Source organism: Oryza glaberrima, chromosome 12, assembly GCF_000147395.1.
Source record: "Oryza glaberrima chromosome 12, OglaRS2, whole genome shotgun sequence".
Lineage (NCBI taxonomy): Eukaryota > Viridiplantae > Streptophyta > Magnoliopsida > Poales > Poaceae > Oryza > Oryza glaberrima.
The window spans coordinates 8828693-8847832 of record NC_068337.1 but is presented as its reverse complement, the minus strand read 5'-3'; the positions used below and the strand labels follow the sequence as shown (position 1 = coordinate 8847832).

At 40.5% G+C, this 19140-nt stretch overlaps 2 protein-coding genes across 4 annotated transcripts; one reads left to right on the top strand and one right to left on the bottom strand.

Moving 5' to 3' along the window:
* The first annotated feature begins 1380 nt into the window (after positions 1-1380).
* On the top strand, positions 1381-2324 carry LOC127757543 (ribulose bisphosphate carboxylase small subunit, chloroplastic). Its single transcript, XM_052283076.1, has 2 exons — positions 1381-1600; positions 1693-2324. Exons 1-2 carry the CDS (start codon positions 1454-1456, stop codon positions 2071-2073), a joined length of 528 nt encoding a protein of 175 aa, XP_052139036.1. The 5' UTR covers positions 1381-1453; the 3' UTR covers positions 2074-2324.
* A 1736-nt stretch (positions 2325-4060) lies between these two features.
* Positions 4061-16034, bottom strand: LOC127757595 (probable LRR receptor-like serine/threonine-protein kinase At1g67720). 3 transcript variants are annotated; one of them, XM_052283140.1, is made up of 15 exons: positions 15917-16034; positions 10375-10912; positions 9212-9720; positions 8989-9121; positions 8825-8896; positions 8666-8734; positions 8511-8582; positions 8194-8262; positions 7830-7984; positions 7508-7731; positions 7052-7178; positions 5963-6031; positions 5688-5871; positions 5407-5542; positions 4061-4821 (listed from the first exon to the last, which is right to left on the bottom strand). In XM_052283140.1, exons 1-15 carry the CDS (start codon positions 15993-15995, stop codon positions 4501-4503), a joined length of 2757 nt encoding a protein of 918 aa, XP_052139100.1. In that variant the 5' UTR covers positions 15996-16034; the 3' UTR covers positions 4061-4500. The 3 variants fall into 3 exon arrangements, with proteins under 3 accessions (XP_052139100.1, XP_052139102.1, XP_052139101.1); XM_052283142.1 differs by lacking the exon at positions 15917-16034 and adding an exon at positions 15345-15674 and having other exon boundaries at positions 4062-4821; XM_052283141.1 differs by lacking the exon at positions 15917-16034 and adding an exon at positions 11058-11709 and having other exon boundaries at positions 4062-4821.
* Positions 16035-19140: the final 3106 nt, after the last annotated feature.

Here is a 19140-nt window from a genome sequence, read left to right as displayed (position 1 = left end):
ATGTATTTCAGTCATAAAAATTGGTAGCAGTAGTTGGGGCTCTGTATATATACCGGTAAGGATGGGATGGTAGTAGAATAATTCTTTTTTTGTTTTTAGTTTTTTCTGGTCCAAAATTTCAAATTTGGATCCCTTCCTTGTACCAACTAATATTAATGAGTGTTGAGGGTAGTAGAGGTGCAACTTTACCATAATCCCTCTGTTTCAGGTTATAAGACGTTTTGACTTTAAATTTGACTAAGTTTATGCGCAAATATAGTAATATTTATAATAATACATTAGTTTCATTAAATAAATAATTGAATATATTTTCATAATAAATTTGTGTTGAGTTCAAAATATTATTAATTTTTTCTACAAACTTGGTCAAACTTGAAGCAGTTTGACTTTGACAAAAGTCAAAACGTCTTATAACTTGAAACGGATGGAGTACTTTTTTTTGTGGGGACAAGTTTACAATGTTTAATAAAAGCACAATCCATCTTAATGTTTTCAAGCTGAATATTGTAAAATTCATGGATAAACCAGCTTCTAAATGTTTAACCGGGAAAATGTCGAACGACAAATTAATATTTTTAAGTGATGGGGAGTATTAATTAAGGAGTGACAACTCAACTTTCAATATCGTACTAAACTGTGGGATTTGTTTTCTAAAATTTTATACCCTGCCAATTCACGTGTTGTAGATCTTTTTTTTTTTCACTAACAGACACCAGGTATATCAATTTTATTGAATATAGCAGCAAAAAGAATGTGTTGTACTTGTAAACAAAAAGCAAACTGTACATAAAAAAAATGCACTCCTATATAATTAAGCTCATAAAGATGCTTTGCTTCATGAGGGCCCAAGTTTTGATGACCTTTTGCTTGATCTCGAAATTAAAATTTAAGTACTGTTAAGGGAGGTCACACCACACCATCAATTTTCAGCCTGAAGAAACAGTTAAACAACGACCCCGATGACCAGTCTACTGCTCTCCACATACTAGCAGCATTATTGATCACAAAAGAAACCAAAATAAAAATCAGCAGCGAGTGTGCAGAGGGAGACAAAGATGATCTGGCGTGGATAGATCTCCCCATCCATCCTCACCCGCGCTGCCCATCACTCGCCGCCGCATACTCCATCATGTGGAGAGAGGAAGACGAGGACCACAGCCAGAGCCCGGGTCGAGATGCCACCACGGCCACAACCCACGAGCCCGGCGCGACACCACCGCGCGCGCGTGAGCCAGCCACAAACGCCCGCGGATAGGCGCGCGCACGCCGGCCAATCCTACCACATCCCCGGCCTCCGCGGCTCGCGAGCGCCGCTGCCATCCGATTAGCTAGCTAGGGAGGGTGAGACCGCTGAGTTTTGGCTATTTATACGTACCGCGGGAGCCTGTGTGCAGAGCAGTGCATCTCAAGAAGTACTCGAGCAAAGAAGGAGAGAGCTTGGTGAGCTGCAGAGATGGCCCCCTCCGTGATGGCGTCGTCGGCCACCACCGTCGCTCCCTTCCAGGGGCTCAAGTCCACCGCCGGCATGCCCATCGCCCGCCGCTCCGGCAACTCCAGCTTCGGCAACGTCAGCAATGGCGGCAGGATCAGGTGCATGCAGGTAATTACCTACTGATCCAACACACATTCTTCTTCTTCTTCTTCTTCTTAACCAACATTAACCAACAACTCAATTATCGTTTATTCATTCAGGTGTGGCCGATTGAGGGCATCAAGAAGTTCGAGACCCTCTCCTACCTGCCACCGCTCACCGTGGAGGACCTCCTGAAGCAGATCGAGTACCTGCTCCGTTCCAAGTGGGTGCCCTGCCTCGAGTTCAGCAAGGTCGGATTCGTCTACCGTGAGAACCACAGGTCCCCCGGATACTACGACGGCAGGTACTGGACCATGTGGAAGCTGCCCATGTTCGGGTGCACCGACGCCACCCAGGTGCTCAAGGAGCTCGAGGAGGCCAAGAAGGCGTACCCTGATGCATTCGTCCGTATCATCGGCTTCGACAACGTCAGGCAGGTGCAGCTCATCAGCTTCATCGCCTACAAGCCCCCGGGCTGCGAGGAGTCTGGTGGCAACTAAGCCGTCATCGTCATATATAGCCTCGTTTAATTGTTCATCTCTGATTCGATGATGTCTCCCACCTTGTTTCGTGTGTTCCCAGTTTGTTCATCGTCTTTTGATTTTACCGGCCGTGCTCTGCTTTTGTTTTTGTTTCACCTGATCTCTCTCTGACTTGATGTAAGAGTGGTATCTGCTACGACTATATGTTGTTGGGTGAGGCATATGTGAATGAAATCTATGAAAGCTCCGGCTATATATATTTATACAAAGGGTATGAGATGGATGTGAATCCTAGAGCATATGTGTCCAACAATCAATTCGTCGACAATGAAATTTGATCATGGAATTAAAAAATCATGCTTCTGTTGTTCATCGGAAATGCCTTTCTGTACTGATTAGTGGATTTCCAAACTGAATCCACAAGAAAACATATATAATTGTTCTGTTCATCAATCTACTTGTTTTGATCTAATAAAAGATAATTTGACTTGGCACAAAAACAAAAATACAGTTTGAGTATTTTTTTTTTCAAGATTGTCACATGCAAATGGGCAATAATACACTCTTTTTATAACTTGTAAGTGTTTTTTTACCTTTTTTTTTGCACTACATATTAAAGACCAAAACAGTGTATCGAAAAGCAAATCTGTACGACCAAATGAATAAGTGGTGTAATTGTGTGTCAGTCCAACAGAAGGGTTGGCAGAAGACACCCCAACGGTGTTGCGCTCTCTTTTTGTCCTTAACTTTTATTTCTTTTTTTTAAAAAAAAAAACAAGCGGTTGGTTAATAAAATAATCAACTGCTTTCTAATTTTATCCCAAAAGATTACTCTCCGGTGGCAAAAACGTAAAAGCAATTCTAAGAGTACTTACGTAGTGAAGCAGATGAGTGCCTTTGCTCCAGTTCATGGGTGCCCTGCATTGAGTTCAGCAATGTCAGATTTATCTACCGTGAGAACCATAGGTCCCCCGAATACTATCACAGTAGGTACTCTACCATGTAAAAGTCGCCTATGTTTGGTGGAGCAATGCTACCTAGGAGCTCAATGAGCTCGAGGAGGCCAATAAAGCGTACCCAATGCATCTGTCCGCATCATCGGCTTTGACAACGCGAATTTTTGTGACTTTATCAATATATATAGCAAATTCCATCATCATTATTATGGGACACAGAAATTCTTTATTATGCATACCAAATCAATTCCTAGACAAATAGAATTTGATCATGAAATTAAATTCCATCTATCATTATTATGCGACACAGAAATGTCTTTGTGTGATTAACTGGATGTGGATTGGAAACTTGAAATCATAAGAAAACATTTATAATTATAGTTTTCATCAGTCCAGCTAATACAAGATTTGTACAGTTTTTCCAAGATTGTCACATATAAATACGCAATTGTATGCTCTTTTTTAACTTGTAATGGTCTGTCTACCTTTTTGGCGGTATATCTTTAAGATCAGAAAAGGTATGTGTACCAAAAAAAAATATGTATGACCAGATGGCTAAGGGGGTGTTTTAGATCCAGGGTGTAAAGTTTTGGCGTGTCACATCGGGTATTATATAGGGTGTCGTATGGGGTGCTTGGACACTAATAAAGTAGTAATTACAATATCCGTCAGTAAACCGCGAGACGAATTTATTAAGCTAATTAATCCGTCATTAGCACATGTTTACTGTAGCACCACATTATCAAATCATGGAACAGTTAGGCTTAAAAGATTCATCTCGCAAAGTAGTCGCAATTATTTTTAGCCTATATTTAATACTTCATGCAGATGTTCAAACGTTCAATGTGACAGGGTGTAAAATTTTGTGGTTGGATCTAACCATGCCCTAACAGGCTAAAGTGGTGCAATTGTGTACCTAGCCAAAACAGCAGAATTGGCAGGAAACAGACCCTTTTTTGGTCCATAATTTCTTTTTTGAAGTACATTTGGACACATGTGTACCCTGAATATTTTGTCGAAGACATCAATCAGCCCCCAACCACGGGCACCTGGATAAAATGATACCTAAATCTGATCAAAATTGTTTTTTTTTGTTCATAACTTTTGTCCCCCGGAAACCTTTTTGGATTCCAAAATAGTGAACCCCAGGATACGAGTAGAAATACCCAATACGGCAATACAGCTCATTTTGCAATTCAAATTTCAAACACCATTTGCTATTTCAGTTCAAAACCTATAATTAAAATCATATCAATTCAAACTAAAGCAGTACACACTGAATGCCGAACTTAAATTTTCAGGTGGAGGTGACATAATGCATTTTCACATTTCCATTCAAATGAGAGGATTTCTCACCTTTTAATCGCTCCAACATCATGGCAAATGGATGGTTGTGATAGCTAGCTAGAATCGTTACATTTATATCCCACTATTTAGATAAAAACTAGTATTTTCTATGCACACCAAACCCAATTCCGATATGCAGGCGCTACCTGAGACCTGGCAGCTCAAGCAGCTCATCGAACCGCGAATTCTGCTCCAACACCACACTGTCCATGTTTACAGAAGGTGAGCACTTGGACACGGGGTGCTGGATGCTGGGGACAAGCTCCCGTCCTCCCCGCTCGAGGGCAATGGCATCCTGGATCTCCTTGAGCACCTCCGACATGGATGGCCTCTGTCTGCCCGTCGGCTTCAGGCACATTATTGCCACCTCCACGACCTTCCACACTGACTGCAGATCGTAGCCAGTGTCCAACGACTGATCAATGATGGCGTGGATGTTCCCGCTCTCGATGTGTGATGTAGCCTGCCGATTCAACTATTTATGTCAGTATCAACCATCATTCACATCAACTGCAGAACTGGATATAAATAATTTACAAAAAAACATAGAAATACAGGACTCCATTATTCATTCTCCCTCGTATTCTAGGATGTGTTCTGTACTCACCTTTCCTAACTTCTACTCTTTTCTGCACGTATGCTTCCTGAACTGTTAAACGGTATGATTTTTAAAAACTTTTCTAAAAGTTGCTGTAAAAAATCATATTAATCATTTTTTTAAGTCTTTTAGCTAATACTTAATTAATCATGTGCTAATGAGCCACCCCGTTTCCCATGCATGGGGGAGAGGTTCCCAACCCCTCCTCCCGAACACATGTAATCTGAGTTATTCTCTAAATGTAAGTCGTTTTGTAACTTTTAGTCATTATTTCATCTTGCATTTCTTGTTTGCACTAAGTAAATATTCTATTGCTTGTTATTTGCAATGTACGGAGCACAAATGGAGGGCAAGAAATCATTTCAATTAGTTTCATAATTCAGGATTAATTAAAATGATTTATATTTGAAATTTGTGGGACTACGAGCTGAGGAGTATGGCAGGGCTTACCCATGCAACAATGCTACGACAGTGGGGCCCAAAGTGGTCATCTGAGATTGGCTCCTGGCCTGAGATTAGCTCCAGTAAAATGACACCAAAACTATAGATATCACTCTTCTCTGTTAGCTGCTGTGAGCCATAGTACCTAACACACACACAAAAAAACAGAATAAAACAAGTGTTTCGAGGACACTATATATCAGATATTACAAAGGTATGTAGCACTTTAGACTGAAAAAACATGCTAACAAAACATAGACATTGTATGTTTAGGGAAAAAAGGGCCTTACTCTGGGTCTAGATATCCAAATGTTCCTCGAACCATGGTTGATACATGGGAACCACTAACCACAGGTTTCGATATGCCAAAGTCTGCAACTTTGGCTCTCATGTTCTTGTCAAGGAGAATGTTACTGCTCTTGAGATCTCTATGGATGATAGTTGGGGAACATCCTGTATGGAGATACTCTATTCCTGGTATTTTCATATTTCAGGGGAATTACTTTAGTCTTTAAAATGAAGAACCAGAGGAAATTGTACACAAGAGGAAGAGGGAAAAGAATACCTTTTGCGGCATCTTCAGCTATCTCGAGACGCTTGACCCAGCTAGTTACTTTTACATAAGCAGGTCCTCCTGTGAAGGTTATTCAGTTTGTGGTATTGAAATTATCACTGGTTTCAAGCGTCTGCAGAGCATGCACACATGTGTGTGTGGTGGCGTGAATATGGCGTGTGACCGTGTGTTGATCAGTGTGCATCCAATTGTACTCACTCTAAAATGTTACTGGTTCTTTAAATTTTAATTTAAAGGTAGAAATCAGCCAAATCAGCATATAAGAAAGGAACAACTCTACTTTGTCCCTTAACTATAGTAGATTGGTTTATATTTTGTCCCTCAACTTCAACACTGGGTAGAAATCATTCCTCAAATACCAAAACCTGATTTTTTTAAAAAAAATTATGAATTAAAACCCGGCCTCTAGACCAACAAGGGTGTACACAGACAATCAAAACCCGATAGACTTTGTCCCTCCACCTGTTTGAGAGTGGTTTTGTGGACCGCAATGTCATCTAAACTGGATGATGTGGCTTGGCCTAGCCAGCGCGTCGAAGGGATATTAAATCAAAATGCATTTAACAAAGATATTGTTTCCATTTTTATCTAGGGGTATATCAGTCGATATCAGAAACAAGAAATTGGCTTATTAACCCTGAACCTGCCTGGCACTGGAACAAAGGAAAAAAAAAGCAGACCTGCTCTGCACCCCTAAATATCCCGTGTGGTTTTCCAGAATGTGGATCCTGATTTCAATATTCGAGAATAATTGAGCATGAATTTGCAAAGGTTCTCAATGGAGCAAAGTGTATTCTCTTTCATATCAGACTTGCTAGATAGACTATCTTAAGTTCCCTGTTCTTGAACAATTTTACACATAGTTCTATTTTGTAATCATATACTACTAATAGCAGTAAATAAACAGTAGGATTCTTACCTACTGTTTCTATTTTTGTTTTTCAAAAGATCTCAGATATACGAGTATTATAAACTTCAACTGTACATGGAACATTTTGCTTATAAAATTATTGTCTACATACCAACATTTTGATGTCGATTCTGCAAACTAGATTTATCATCAGTTGGAAGGGGACTTACCACGAATGTGCTCTTTTAGTGTTCCTTCATGCATGAATTCATACACAAGTATGTTTTTCCCATCTTGCTGACTGTAACCAAGGAAGCTCACCAGGTTTCTATGATGTATTTTGGAAAGCAAAGTTACCTGAGACAACAAACCAGTCAGTTGACTAAAGAATTTGACTACTCCCTCCGTTTCATATTATAATTCATTTTGATTTTTTTCCTAGTCAAACTTTTTAATGTTTGACCAAGTTTATAGAAAAATTTAGCAACATCTATAACACTAAATTAGTTTCATTAAATCTAAGATTGAATATATGTTTATTTTGTGTTGGAAATGCAAATATGTTTTTCTATAAACTTGGTCAAACTTTAAAAAGTTCAACTAGGCAAAAGTCAAAGCGTCTTATAATATGAAATGTAGGTAGTACATTCCAAGATTGCAAACCCTGAACTAGACCAGAAACATACCTCATTCAAGAATTCTCGGGTGCCCTGATAGGAGTCGTTTATGAGAAGCTTGACTGCGATTTCTCTTCCATCTGCAAGCTTTCCATAGTATACTATGCCAAATCCTCCATAACCTATTCTTCTACCAAATCTGTCAGTAGCATCTTCAATTTCAGATAAAGCAAATCTGTGCACCGATTCCGTGGTTACCTCACTCAATGGTGAACTTAACTGTTTTGCTGGCGCTGAAACAAAAACAGTTCGTGGAGATGGCAAATTAATCAATATATGCTCATACACCATACAGATTATTCAATATTCCGATTAGGCAAAGAAAACAAACCATCTGACGGTTTCTTCTTTCTGTTGTATGCAAACAAGTAACATCCAACAGCAGCAACAAGTAACACAAAGGCCCCAATCACCACACATACAATAATTATTACAGGGTGAGTAATGGTATTGTGTGCCACATGAAGGTTACTGTTCCCTGAAAAGCTGTAGACAGGTAACAGATAAGGGCAAGTTAAGCATATGATTTTTTACATTATAAATTAAGGAAGCTCTGTATGGAAAACAAAGCTATTTGATCATGGAACTTATTTACACACACACACACACATACAATGGAGCTCACAGAGCACAAGATTATGCATTAATCATCTGAAATGCATTAAGCTATATGCTTGAAAGGAAGTAATACAAACTTGAAAATAATGCCCTTTCTGAAAAGCGCCTGTGGGATTTCTCCTGACAGTTTATTATTCTGAATATACCTGCAAAGACTTGAATCAGTAAAGGTAACTCCATTGTTTCCACCATAAATGTTGCATTTATATGAGAAGAATAGAGAATCTATAGCAATATGACATACATATCACTAAATGAAGGAACATGAAAACGTACAAAAGGAAAAAGGAAGGAATATTCAATATAAATAAGGATCAGAAATCCATATTGACTGCAGCTACGACATGAAGAGCATGGAGTGGAAAGACAGTTCACAGTAGGGGATACAACTTACAACTGTTTCAGGTTAGGTAGGTCACCCAAAGAAGAAGGCAGTGCACCAGTTAATTGATTGTCCTCAAGGTGACTGCAAAACAGCAAAAAGCAGCCTAAGGACTAAGTATAAAAATAAAATGATCAAAATGCCATATCAAATAATGGGATCCTCACATATACTGCAAATCCTGGCATCCAATGAAATCAGGTATTGGACCAGAAAACGAGTTACCATCAAGCCTTCTGGATTGCAGTAATAAGTAGATCAGATAGAATTTTTTTTTAAAAAAAAAGAGATAGGGGAGAGGAAGGAATAAACTATTCTGATCTTACAATTCAACCAGCCCAGGTAGCTTTGTTAGTTCCACAGGGATACTTCCTGTTATATTCTTTCCTGATAATGTTCTGCGGAAAAGAAAATAATTCTTGTCTTTCCAAAACTCTAAACATTGTGAAGAACAACTGAAATTGAAGTCAGATGAATATTACTATCATACATTGATAATACCCTGGGCGCTTTTTCTGTACTGCATTGTATCCAGGACCATGATGCTGGTAAGCATGGGTCACCACCCTCTTGCGCCCAACTTTCCTGAGGATACCGTGATACCAAGATAGCCATATTGTTCGCTGTCCATATTACAGAAAACCAAATTAGAATATGAAATATTTTTTCATTTATTCTACAATACAGAGACAGGAATCTGGACAATAGCTAACCATCTTGGGATCCCATAGTGAGCTGTATATATTTGTAAATTTCAACTGCATTCAAGATAGGTCCCTTCGACGAATCATCCATCTTCTGAAACACAGGCTTGAAAACAAATGGAAGTGACATATTCATGTAACCTGCTTCATACGCCCGATACTTTCCCGGAGCATTTTCCTCTACATTAACAGTCGGTGTGCTGTATTCGGGCATTTCTGGAATCGCTAACTTAAATTTTCTAGTTTCATTTGGGGCTAAATCTTCGATTTCTGCAAAATAAGCGTATGCCCATGAATTTCCTGGGGTTTCATCCAAATTAAGCCTGTAGGTCAAGGATCCATTTTGGCCAACTACTGCAGTTCGCATGACTTCTTCAGGTGGTTCTTCACCATCAGTTCTGATGGATATGTGCCTTTTAGTTGATATTCTTTCCGTCCCTGGAGCAACATCAACAAGGTAATTTGCTCTCCTCACTAAATCAGATCGCCATATTCTATCAAATGGATCATCAGGGTACCTGAGAGATTAAAGAAACAAACTGCACCTTTCAGCCATTTGTTTCCAGAAGATATTATTTTGGTGATACTAATTGACATGGAGACAAAACTAGTTTCTTGCTCACTCATAGGCAAGACTTTCATAGACATCTTGTGGGATCAGGATATTCCGTACATTATTACTGCTAGGAAAAGGTCTGTTCTTTGATTAGTTTCCATCCCTCAATTTCAAAACCAGATAAAAGATGCCATTAACTCTCAAAATCAGGCAGGCTGACCCTACACACTATTTGATGGTGGCTTTGACCTAAACTAATGGTGGGGACTGTTTGTCATAGAGGATCAGGATTGGTCATATAAGATTCAGTATTCTCCAAATACACATTTGTCATATGGGCTTGCCACTTATTCTCTTTCTATCTTTCTATGGCATGCGTGATGCGCTCCCTACATGAGTCAAAAACACTATTATATAGGGCAAAGGGGCGGGTTTTGACTGGTTTAAGGGACAAAAATTAAACATGTGCAGATTTGATAGACAAGAAATAGATATTTCCATACACTTTGGCAAGTACTTCTGGTATGAATTTCTAAACTAGTTATTTCATCCAAATGTTTTGAACCCTAATTTGAAGCTATTGACAGTAAAGGAACATAATGCCATCCAGTAATACCTGACAGATGCATTACTTTCTGCACCAAAATTTATCCTTGCAGAGAGTTTAAGAAAGAACTGATTCTCATAATCAGTTTCATAGAGGGAGCCATTCAATTGCCGAAGCTCGAGAGTGGAAATAAACGGCGCCTGTCCTGTACTGGCATTTGAGAGGCAGACGCTGAGTGTTGGAGCAGAAGCCAAGATAATTGCCTCCACCACTGTTGGGGTAGTGTCATCATAAACTACAACAGTTGTCCATGGAGTTGCTCCAAGGGAGAGATCAAACTTAGGGAATATATTGCTGTTTTCGAAGTTTCCATAGAGGAAAGTAGCTCTAACTAGGTACCGTGTTCTTTCGCTGACATTCATGGTGTAGCAATACTTCCTGTCGTCTACTGGAAAATAGCGTACGGTTTTGAGTTGCTTCGGGAGATCATTCTGGACTGAGAGGTTTGCCGTCTTGCCACCATACACAAACTTGTCATCGGAAGTCCACTGGATCCCAATGTCATCTGTGAAATCACCATCTCCCCCGCAATCCAAGCTAATGAAACCTGCACAGAAGAAGCCAATTTTTAATTAGAGATCCACATATTTAGTACAAACCGTTGCATCTAAGAACATATAAAATTCGGAAACTTAATCTATTGCTTGGTACGAGTAGCATATATACATGAGTTTTTTTTTCTTTTTTTTTACCATGTATGGCCCTTTGAATCGATTATGCTGCCACCGCATAACAATGACACATGGAACATTTAGGTGAATAACAATGTAGCAACAAATAATCGAATCCCAATATGTGTGGAGAGGTAAAACTGCAATTCCTCCAGCCATGGAGTTGGCCTCCTCACTTTCCCCTCAATCACAGCGCCGCCCCTTCCCAGCACCCACTGTCCCCGGCGACCTCTCCTATCTGTGCCTGCCTGCTAGCTAGATGGAATCGTGCAGGTGCAGCGGGCCGGGAAGGGGAAGCGCTAGTGGTAGTGGAGGAGGCTAGGGCAGCGCCGGTTGGAGGAGGTAGGCGGCGTTGGAGGCTCTACGGTGACCGGTCTCCGGGGGCTAAAGGAAGCGCCTGATGGAGGCTGGGGACGACCCGGATGAGCAGCACCGGTGGCCGAGGGTGGAGGGAAGGTCGGCAGCGGTAGGGCTAGGGAAGGGCGGCGCTGGTCGCCGGAGGTGATGTTGTCTAGCGCCGGTAGCCTTGACTTGAGTGAGGATTTTGGATGGCGGCACTGGTGGTGGTCGGAGCTGGAGGGAGGGGTTGAAAATGAGAAATTTGGGATTACACCGTCGCAGTGGTTTCGCTGGAATGCCATCGCTTCAAAGTTATTCACGATAATGTTATCCTAAACTGAGTGGTGTTTACCAAAATAATATTTTCGTTCTTTTTCGTGAATAGAAATGTTTTTGCTCAATTTTATTTTTTTCCCAGACCAAAATACCCCTGACACGGCCCCATTGTCATATTCTCTCCCCCTCTCTTTCCCCTCTTCCTCCCTCTCGAGGACAGCCTCAGCTAGCGGGCGTGGCGGGCAATGGCCGATGACCGGCGGCAGGCGTGGCGGTGAGGCGGGCGATACGGTCGGGGTATGGCACGGCGGCGGCGAGCGCCCAAGCGGCGAGGTGGAGCATACATCCACAGCCACCGGAAGTGAGAGAAGGATGAGGACAACGACGATAAGGAGGAGGAGGAGGTGAGAGTCGTGGAGTGGGAGGGTGACACGGGGGGCGGTTGCGGTGGGAGGAGAGGAAGGAGGCGACGCCGCCCCCATCCGCGGCAGCCGTGGCATCATCTACGATGCACATCGCCGCCTGCAAGTTCCAAGCAGTAATACTGGAAGGCGCCACTTGTGAATTGGGAGCTGTTGTCAGTCAATATCTGATTTGGGAGCCCATATCGGCAGAATATCTCTTTGATGAACTTGACAGTGTGCTCGAATATCTCTTTGATGAACTTGATGGTGTGCTCAGCTTTAATTTCTCTTGTTGGCTTCGCTTATATCCACTTAGTGAATTTTTAATAGCCACGGATAAGAATTTTGTAGCCACCTTGTCCTCATGGAAAAGGTTCGAGGATGTCAAGCCCCTGGCACAAAAATGACCAGGACAGAGGGATGGTTTGGGCAGTTTGAGTTGGTAACTTGGTGTGTCTGCTATTAAACTAATAAGCTTCACACCGTTGTACCATGTCAGAAGTGTCTTGGGAAGCTGTTGGCCAGTAAAAACCTTGTCGGAAAACTTTCCCAACCAGTATTCGCCTGTCGGCGTGTACCTGTAGATTCCTTCATGAATGTCGAGAAACAACTCTTTGCCATCGTCAGAAGTGATGCACTTTAGCAGTACTCCATTCGTGGCCTTCTTGTAAATATCGTCCCTAATCATACAATAGGCCGTGGCTTGTCGTGAGAGTTTTTTTTTTCTGTTTCTGTGTCGTCTTCCAGTAACTTGTCAGTGTTGAGGAAATCGATAAGTGGTGTAGGCTAGTCCTGAGTAGTCTAGATGTTTGCATAGATTCCGTCAACTTGAGTAGTAGCCCCCGAGCCAACATTGGTGGTGCTATCGATATAGTCGTCTAGGAAAAACCTTAACTGATGGACTGGTTAATACTTCTAGAAATGTGCCAGGTTTCCACCAGCTCTCGTCTAGAAGCTAATCAGTCGAGGTTGTCAGTGTCAGCATTGTCTTTGCAATAGACATGGTGCACTTCGAACCCGTCAAACCTATGCTCCAACTTTCTTACTTTCTGCAAGGTACTTGGACAATTCAGGATTAGAGCATTTGTAATCCTTGCGTACTTGGTTGGTGACTAGTTCTGAGTCCCCTTTCATAATTAGTCATTTGAACCCAAGTGACGCGGCTGCTCTTAGTCCAACGAGATGTCTTTCGTACTCTGTAGTGTTGTTGGTTGCTCGGAAATCCAATTGGATCCAGCTCCTACTTCTTGACTGTTGAATGCTTCGTCGAAGGCTATTGTCCTTCACTTGCTATCTGTACAGTCAACCTTGCTGTCCTCGAGGACGATATGGTTGGCGATGAAAACCTACGGTCAACCTTGCCGTCCTTGAGGACGGTCTGGTTGGCGATGAAAACCTATGAGTACCTGAGACTTGATAGTCGTTCGTGGGACAAAATGGACATCGAATTGGCTGAGCTCGACGACACTCCGTATAATAGAGGTGAAAGGGGACTAAGAGAGAGCAAGCGTTATCTCCGTTATCCAAATTTGCATCATCCATTCATCGCTCTTCAAGGACATCCTCTGTTATTTCAAGGAAGTAAGGACATGGGACTATCTACAGAAAAAAACCGGGATCTCACCTTGGTAGGATATGGAGATGCTGGGTACCTGTTAGACCCACATACAGCCAAGTCACAGACTTGCTATGTTTTCCTATGTGGAGGAACAATAATTTCTTGGAAATCGTCAGAGCCAATTAGCAACTTCAATGAACCAGTCAGAAATCATCACACTATACAAAGTCTCTCACGAATGTGCATGGGTCCGCATGATGATTCACCACATTCAGCAATTATGTGAATTGAACACTATCTAGACCCCTACAATTATCTATGAGATAATGCAACCCGTGTTACGCAAAGTGCAAATTGGTTACGTGAAAAGCAATCTCACGAAGCATATGAAACCTAAGTTCTTTTATGCTCACGAACATCATAAGACAAATGTAATTAAAGTATTGCATACCGTGTCCTTTGATAATCTCACAGATTTATACACTATTCATTATCGTCATCCTTTTTTGAGAGATGCATCTAGGGGATCGGGATGTTGAGATGTAGAGAAGTGCAAAATTCAAGAATAGAATTTCGTTGACTCACTTCCCAAACTTAGTCTGGAATGACAAAGTTCCCAATAAGAGTAATTGGTTGGCTTGTAAACTTTTTCCCTTACATAAGTTTTCTTGTAATTTCTTATAAAGGTTTATAACGAGGTAATCCGTTATCTGTGTGTAATTTCTTATAAAGGTTTTTAACGAGGTAATCCGTTATCCGTGCAACACATAGAATGTATGCTATGTACTCTTTCTCCAAATTTTTCCCACTAGGTTTTGATGGAGTTTTAATGAGACATAAGCAATATGTGGTGAAGGATCAAGGGGGTATTGAGAAACTGAGGTTTTGGCCCATCAAGGCTAGCTCAATACACTAATTGGACGTCACCCTACTTTCTATATACTAGGTGAAACCCCACGGGTTGCTAAGAAAGTTTATTATGATAACAATAAGTAAAAATAACGTGTAAGATAGCTAGACAATATAAGCTTATGTAAGTTGATATGTTTTGTGATAATTTAAAGTTAAATAGTATATAGAATAATGATTCAAATGTAAAAGTAAGGTGATGTGGTTTTATGAGAGAAGAAAATGATGAAGATACTTTAGACCATAAATTAATCATCAAAGGGCTTAAAAATAATTGAGGTGATATGACTTAATGGGATAAAAAAAGGAGGGAGATAATTTGGATCATAAATTAATTATCTAAAGTCTAAAAACAATTTATGTGATATGGCTTAATGAGAGTAGAGAGAAATAACATTAACTAAGTGATAATGAACTATATAGGTATATAGGATATTATAATTAAAAAATGATGAAGAGATATATTGAAATATCATGTGAATTATGTGGGATAATAATTTAACATGCTTGTATTTTAAAAGCTCTAAAACTTAATAAATTATAAAATTACAGATAATATAGCATAGCATGTTGCATGATTTTTAAATATAATAATTGTTTGTCGATGATGATGTGACATATTGGCATGTTAAGCTTTAGTATTTAGTGAGTTGTAACTTCATACTAAGATAGGATAAGAATTGGCTATACGAAAAGGGAGGAGAGGAGAGGCTTTGTGTACAGTTGAAAAACGTGAAGAGTACTCCGTCCATCCTTATGTCTTTTGTTTTCACTTTTGTCTAATGTTACGCAACCCTTTTAGACTGCTATAAATATATATACCCGTGTCTCAATGGTGCACTAGCTCGTCCCAGTTCAAGCGGTGGTCGACGTAGCCCGATGCGAAGCTGCTCTTTAGACTGGAGTTTGGCGCTATGCTTCTGTGAGTAGATTCACCCCGTGATTTTACTGCTTCTTCCTTCCCTTTTTCTTGATGGGTTGCGTCTATTGTGAGAAATCGTACGTGTGATAAAAAAATAAAAAAGAAGCCTTCTGAGCACGTATTCACACCTGCAAAACTCAATGTTTAGACCAGACTATCACTGCCGGTTCAGTGATAGCTAGCATCAGCACCAATTTTATGATAGCTATTTTATGAGGTGGTGTACTGTGACTTATGACTGCATTGTTACTCTAACCGGAGAAAATGAAATTCTGCCAACACCCACTCCACTGCAGGTCCATCCAGTCTCAATTGTAAAGGCCGTTATATCGGTTCGAAAAGGAGTCCCAAGTAAATTAAGGACTGCAGAAATGAAGTAGTTTCCCTAATGGTTATATTCACTCACCATTGGCTGCATATACCGTTGTATATAGCTGAGGCCGGGTTTTATATATAAAAAAGAATCACTCACCAGGCTGAGCAGTGGAGAGCGATATCACGAGCAGCAGCTGGAGCTGGAGGAGAAGAGCGGCGGCAGAAGAGGACGGCATACTACTAGTACTGCACCTACTCGATCAACGCAGGAAGTCCTTTGGTGTGCTTATTTGCTTTGATCTATCTCTTGGGATGGGTTCGCAAATTTAAAGAGCGCAGCAACTTGAGCTTGCCTTGTGCACAAGTGGAAGAAACGTCCAAACCCATTGAACCCAAAATGAGAAGAGTTTGTCCTGCCCAACCTTATCTGTGAAAAAAAAAATATCAGCTCATTTGGTTCTCTTGGAATAAAAAATAAAGAGATCGAAGGAAAGTAGCAAATGGTGTGGTGTATAGTCGTGTGTGCATGGCTCGTAGAGTATAGCTTAGTAAATCATAGTGCCCACGAATATTATTTATATATGGGTACACTTTTAATATGATTTTTTAGGAGCTTTTAATAGTATTTTAGTGAGGCTAGAAGTTGTCGTTGATATTCTTTTTAAGTGCATGCGTTATGAGATATATTTACGGATGTGTGATCGATGTTTGTAGGCTATATATACGTATAGGAAAATTAAAAAATGGAAACAGGGGAAAATTAATTGACACATGGTTGAGCAGACTAAACAGGAACACTTGAGGGACTTAAATAGATGCTATCACGCTGAAAGCCTGAAAGGGATATAACTTAGAAGCAGCCTAGCTTCCCAAATGCTTCAATTTGTCAGACCAACAACTACTTGATGTTGCTTATCTATCAATCGGTATCACCACGACACTGTATTAACTAAGTAATCAATTTTCCCATCTGCTAACTAACTTAGCCTCCAAGGTCAGACCTAAAATAATTCAATCAGTTGGACGATGTTGATGAGGATACGTCCGTTTTTAACAAACCACGGCCAACATGTTCTGCAGGCTGCTCATGAAAATGCTGGTTACGGATGGTTTAGCGTTTTCTTCAAAACTGTCATTTGGGACAGTTTATTTTCCAAATATCCATAACATAACAAAGTATCTTAAAATAATATTAAAACATTATGAGTGTATGAGAGTTGGCTTTTCAACCATGTGCAGCACCCACCCTGACCCCAGGAATTAAGTGGGTGCATAGGCATAGCTAGGAGACAATATTTAGATCTCCGATAAAACATTTATAGTCTTGCTTGTCTAGGGCAGGTGTTTGGTAAGTTTTTGGAGGTGCTTCGGTGAGCTAGGAAATCCTTCTCGGCAGATAAGAGTGGCTTGGTTCCCCTTCGAAGACAAGATCGTTGTGCTTGAGAAATTGGAGGGCCTCTAAATCTGTGCGAGGGGACTAAGCCACGCACGTATTAGCACAATTAGCGTCATGGCCACACGCTAACACCCCCTATTTCCTTTTCTCTCTCGAATTAGACCCTTTCAATTACCTTATGTAATAAAAATCCAAACTAGTCCCATTTGAGTATCAACATATATGCCCCTTGTCTTTTTGGCAAACTTGTGAGCCAAAAAGCACTATCAGGTTTATGCATTCGATGATGACGTGAGAATAAACTTTGAGAGACCTCCTTTTGTTCATATTGTGTTTTGCTTTGCCTCACCACCTTCTTGTGTTGATTTTTTTTGTGACCGATTCTTTTTTGTCAACCAGCTATGAGATGAGCATGATTGATTACTCAAAATCGGATGATGTGGCCATTCCCATAATAGAGTATAATATGATATATAGATAGGCATCATCCACATAACATTGAAATTCAATTGTGGATACCAAGGGTAATACTGTAAAGGAGAAGTGTGTTGTTGGGATCTTTCCTCACTCGTTTCCTACCATGCTTGGTGAATGATCTTGATTCCCTTGGCCATTTCAACCTTCTCTGACTCTTTGTATCTCTTGGGACTTTTGGCTTGCTCAATTGCCCCCCGCCCCCACCCAAGCATTGAAGTCTTCAATGTGATATTCTCCTTATCATCGGGGATCTTCCTCTCTTGAAATTCAATAGTGCATACAGGGAAACATTGCTCATTTATTTGCATAGCCACAAACTCCAATCATCCTTCATGAATGGCCGGTAGGATTTGTCTTTTGGATATATTACAATCATTAGTAGCATAAGAATTTGAATTGTGTCACTTAAAATATGTTTGTTGCTTAAACTCCATACGTAGTGGTATGACATGGCCTTCGACAATTAAATTTTCTTACGCTCTAACAAGTAATCGAAAATCTGATCGCATTTGGCCACATCAAATGTGAATTTTGTTTTGCCATGTCATTTTTAGGAAGAATCGTGCTAAGGATAGAGCAAACAAAGGGTTCGGTCCTAGAGCTCCAAGTCCATTTGTTTGTATGCATGTCAATCGTCTGATCGCCCGAAGATATAACCACATTAACTATATTTTCACGAGGATGAACATGCTTAGCCTTTTCCAAGATCTTGGCATCTTTGGCTTGACTTTTTTGAGCTGGATTATTTTTAATTCTAGTATCTATGCCAAAAATGTTTTTGATAACTTCGGCAATCTCGCCACCAAGGCTTTTGGGTTTTGTACGTGTATTAGTCATAGGATTACTAGGAAACAACCGATGTAGGAGACTGTCCTAGAACACTCATCGATTATGGTCTTACCGGTATGACCCCCCAATTGGACCGGTCGTTGCTACCGGTCTGATCGACGTACTACGTCACATGGATGAATTTAGGATCTACCATATTGAGAGGAATGTAGATACTTCTGATTAGCCAATCTTGTTGTTCAGAAAATTTTGGTATATGAAAATCTGATGGAATACCATACATATGCTCCTTGTTTTAGGAAGTAGATGCACCACCTAGGAACTGGCTATCTGTAACTCACTTATGTGAGCATAGGTTTTTTTCCAAGGTAGTACTCATGATTTTCTCAAAGATGGTACTAAAAGAAGTAAAACAATTGCTTAAACTAGCAATAATAGCACCATGTACTATTTGAGCAACTTTATATGTAGGAATAGGGTCATTGCTATAATCAGTAGGTAGCTTTGATTTGTCGTCGACAGACAACGTAAATTCTTCTTGCTTGATGATGCCTTGCCTCGTCTTATAGTAACATGAAGCCATCTTTCACCGCATTTTTCAAGTTGAGCCTCAAACACCCGGAGGATCAACTTCTCACAACTCTTCATAATCTATGGTCCGAATGTTGTCTTGATCAAGATCAGTGTGATAACTCATGTTGGAGAAGTAGGATTTCGTC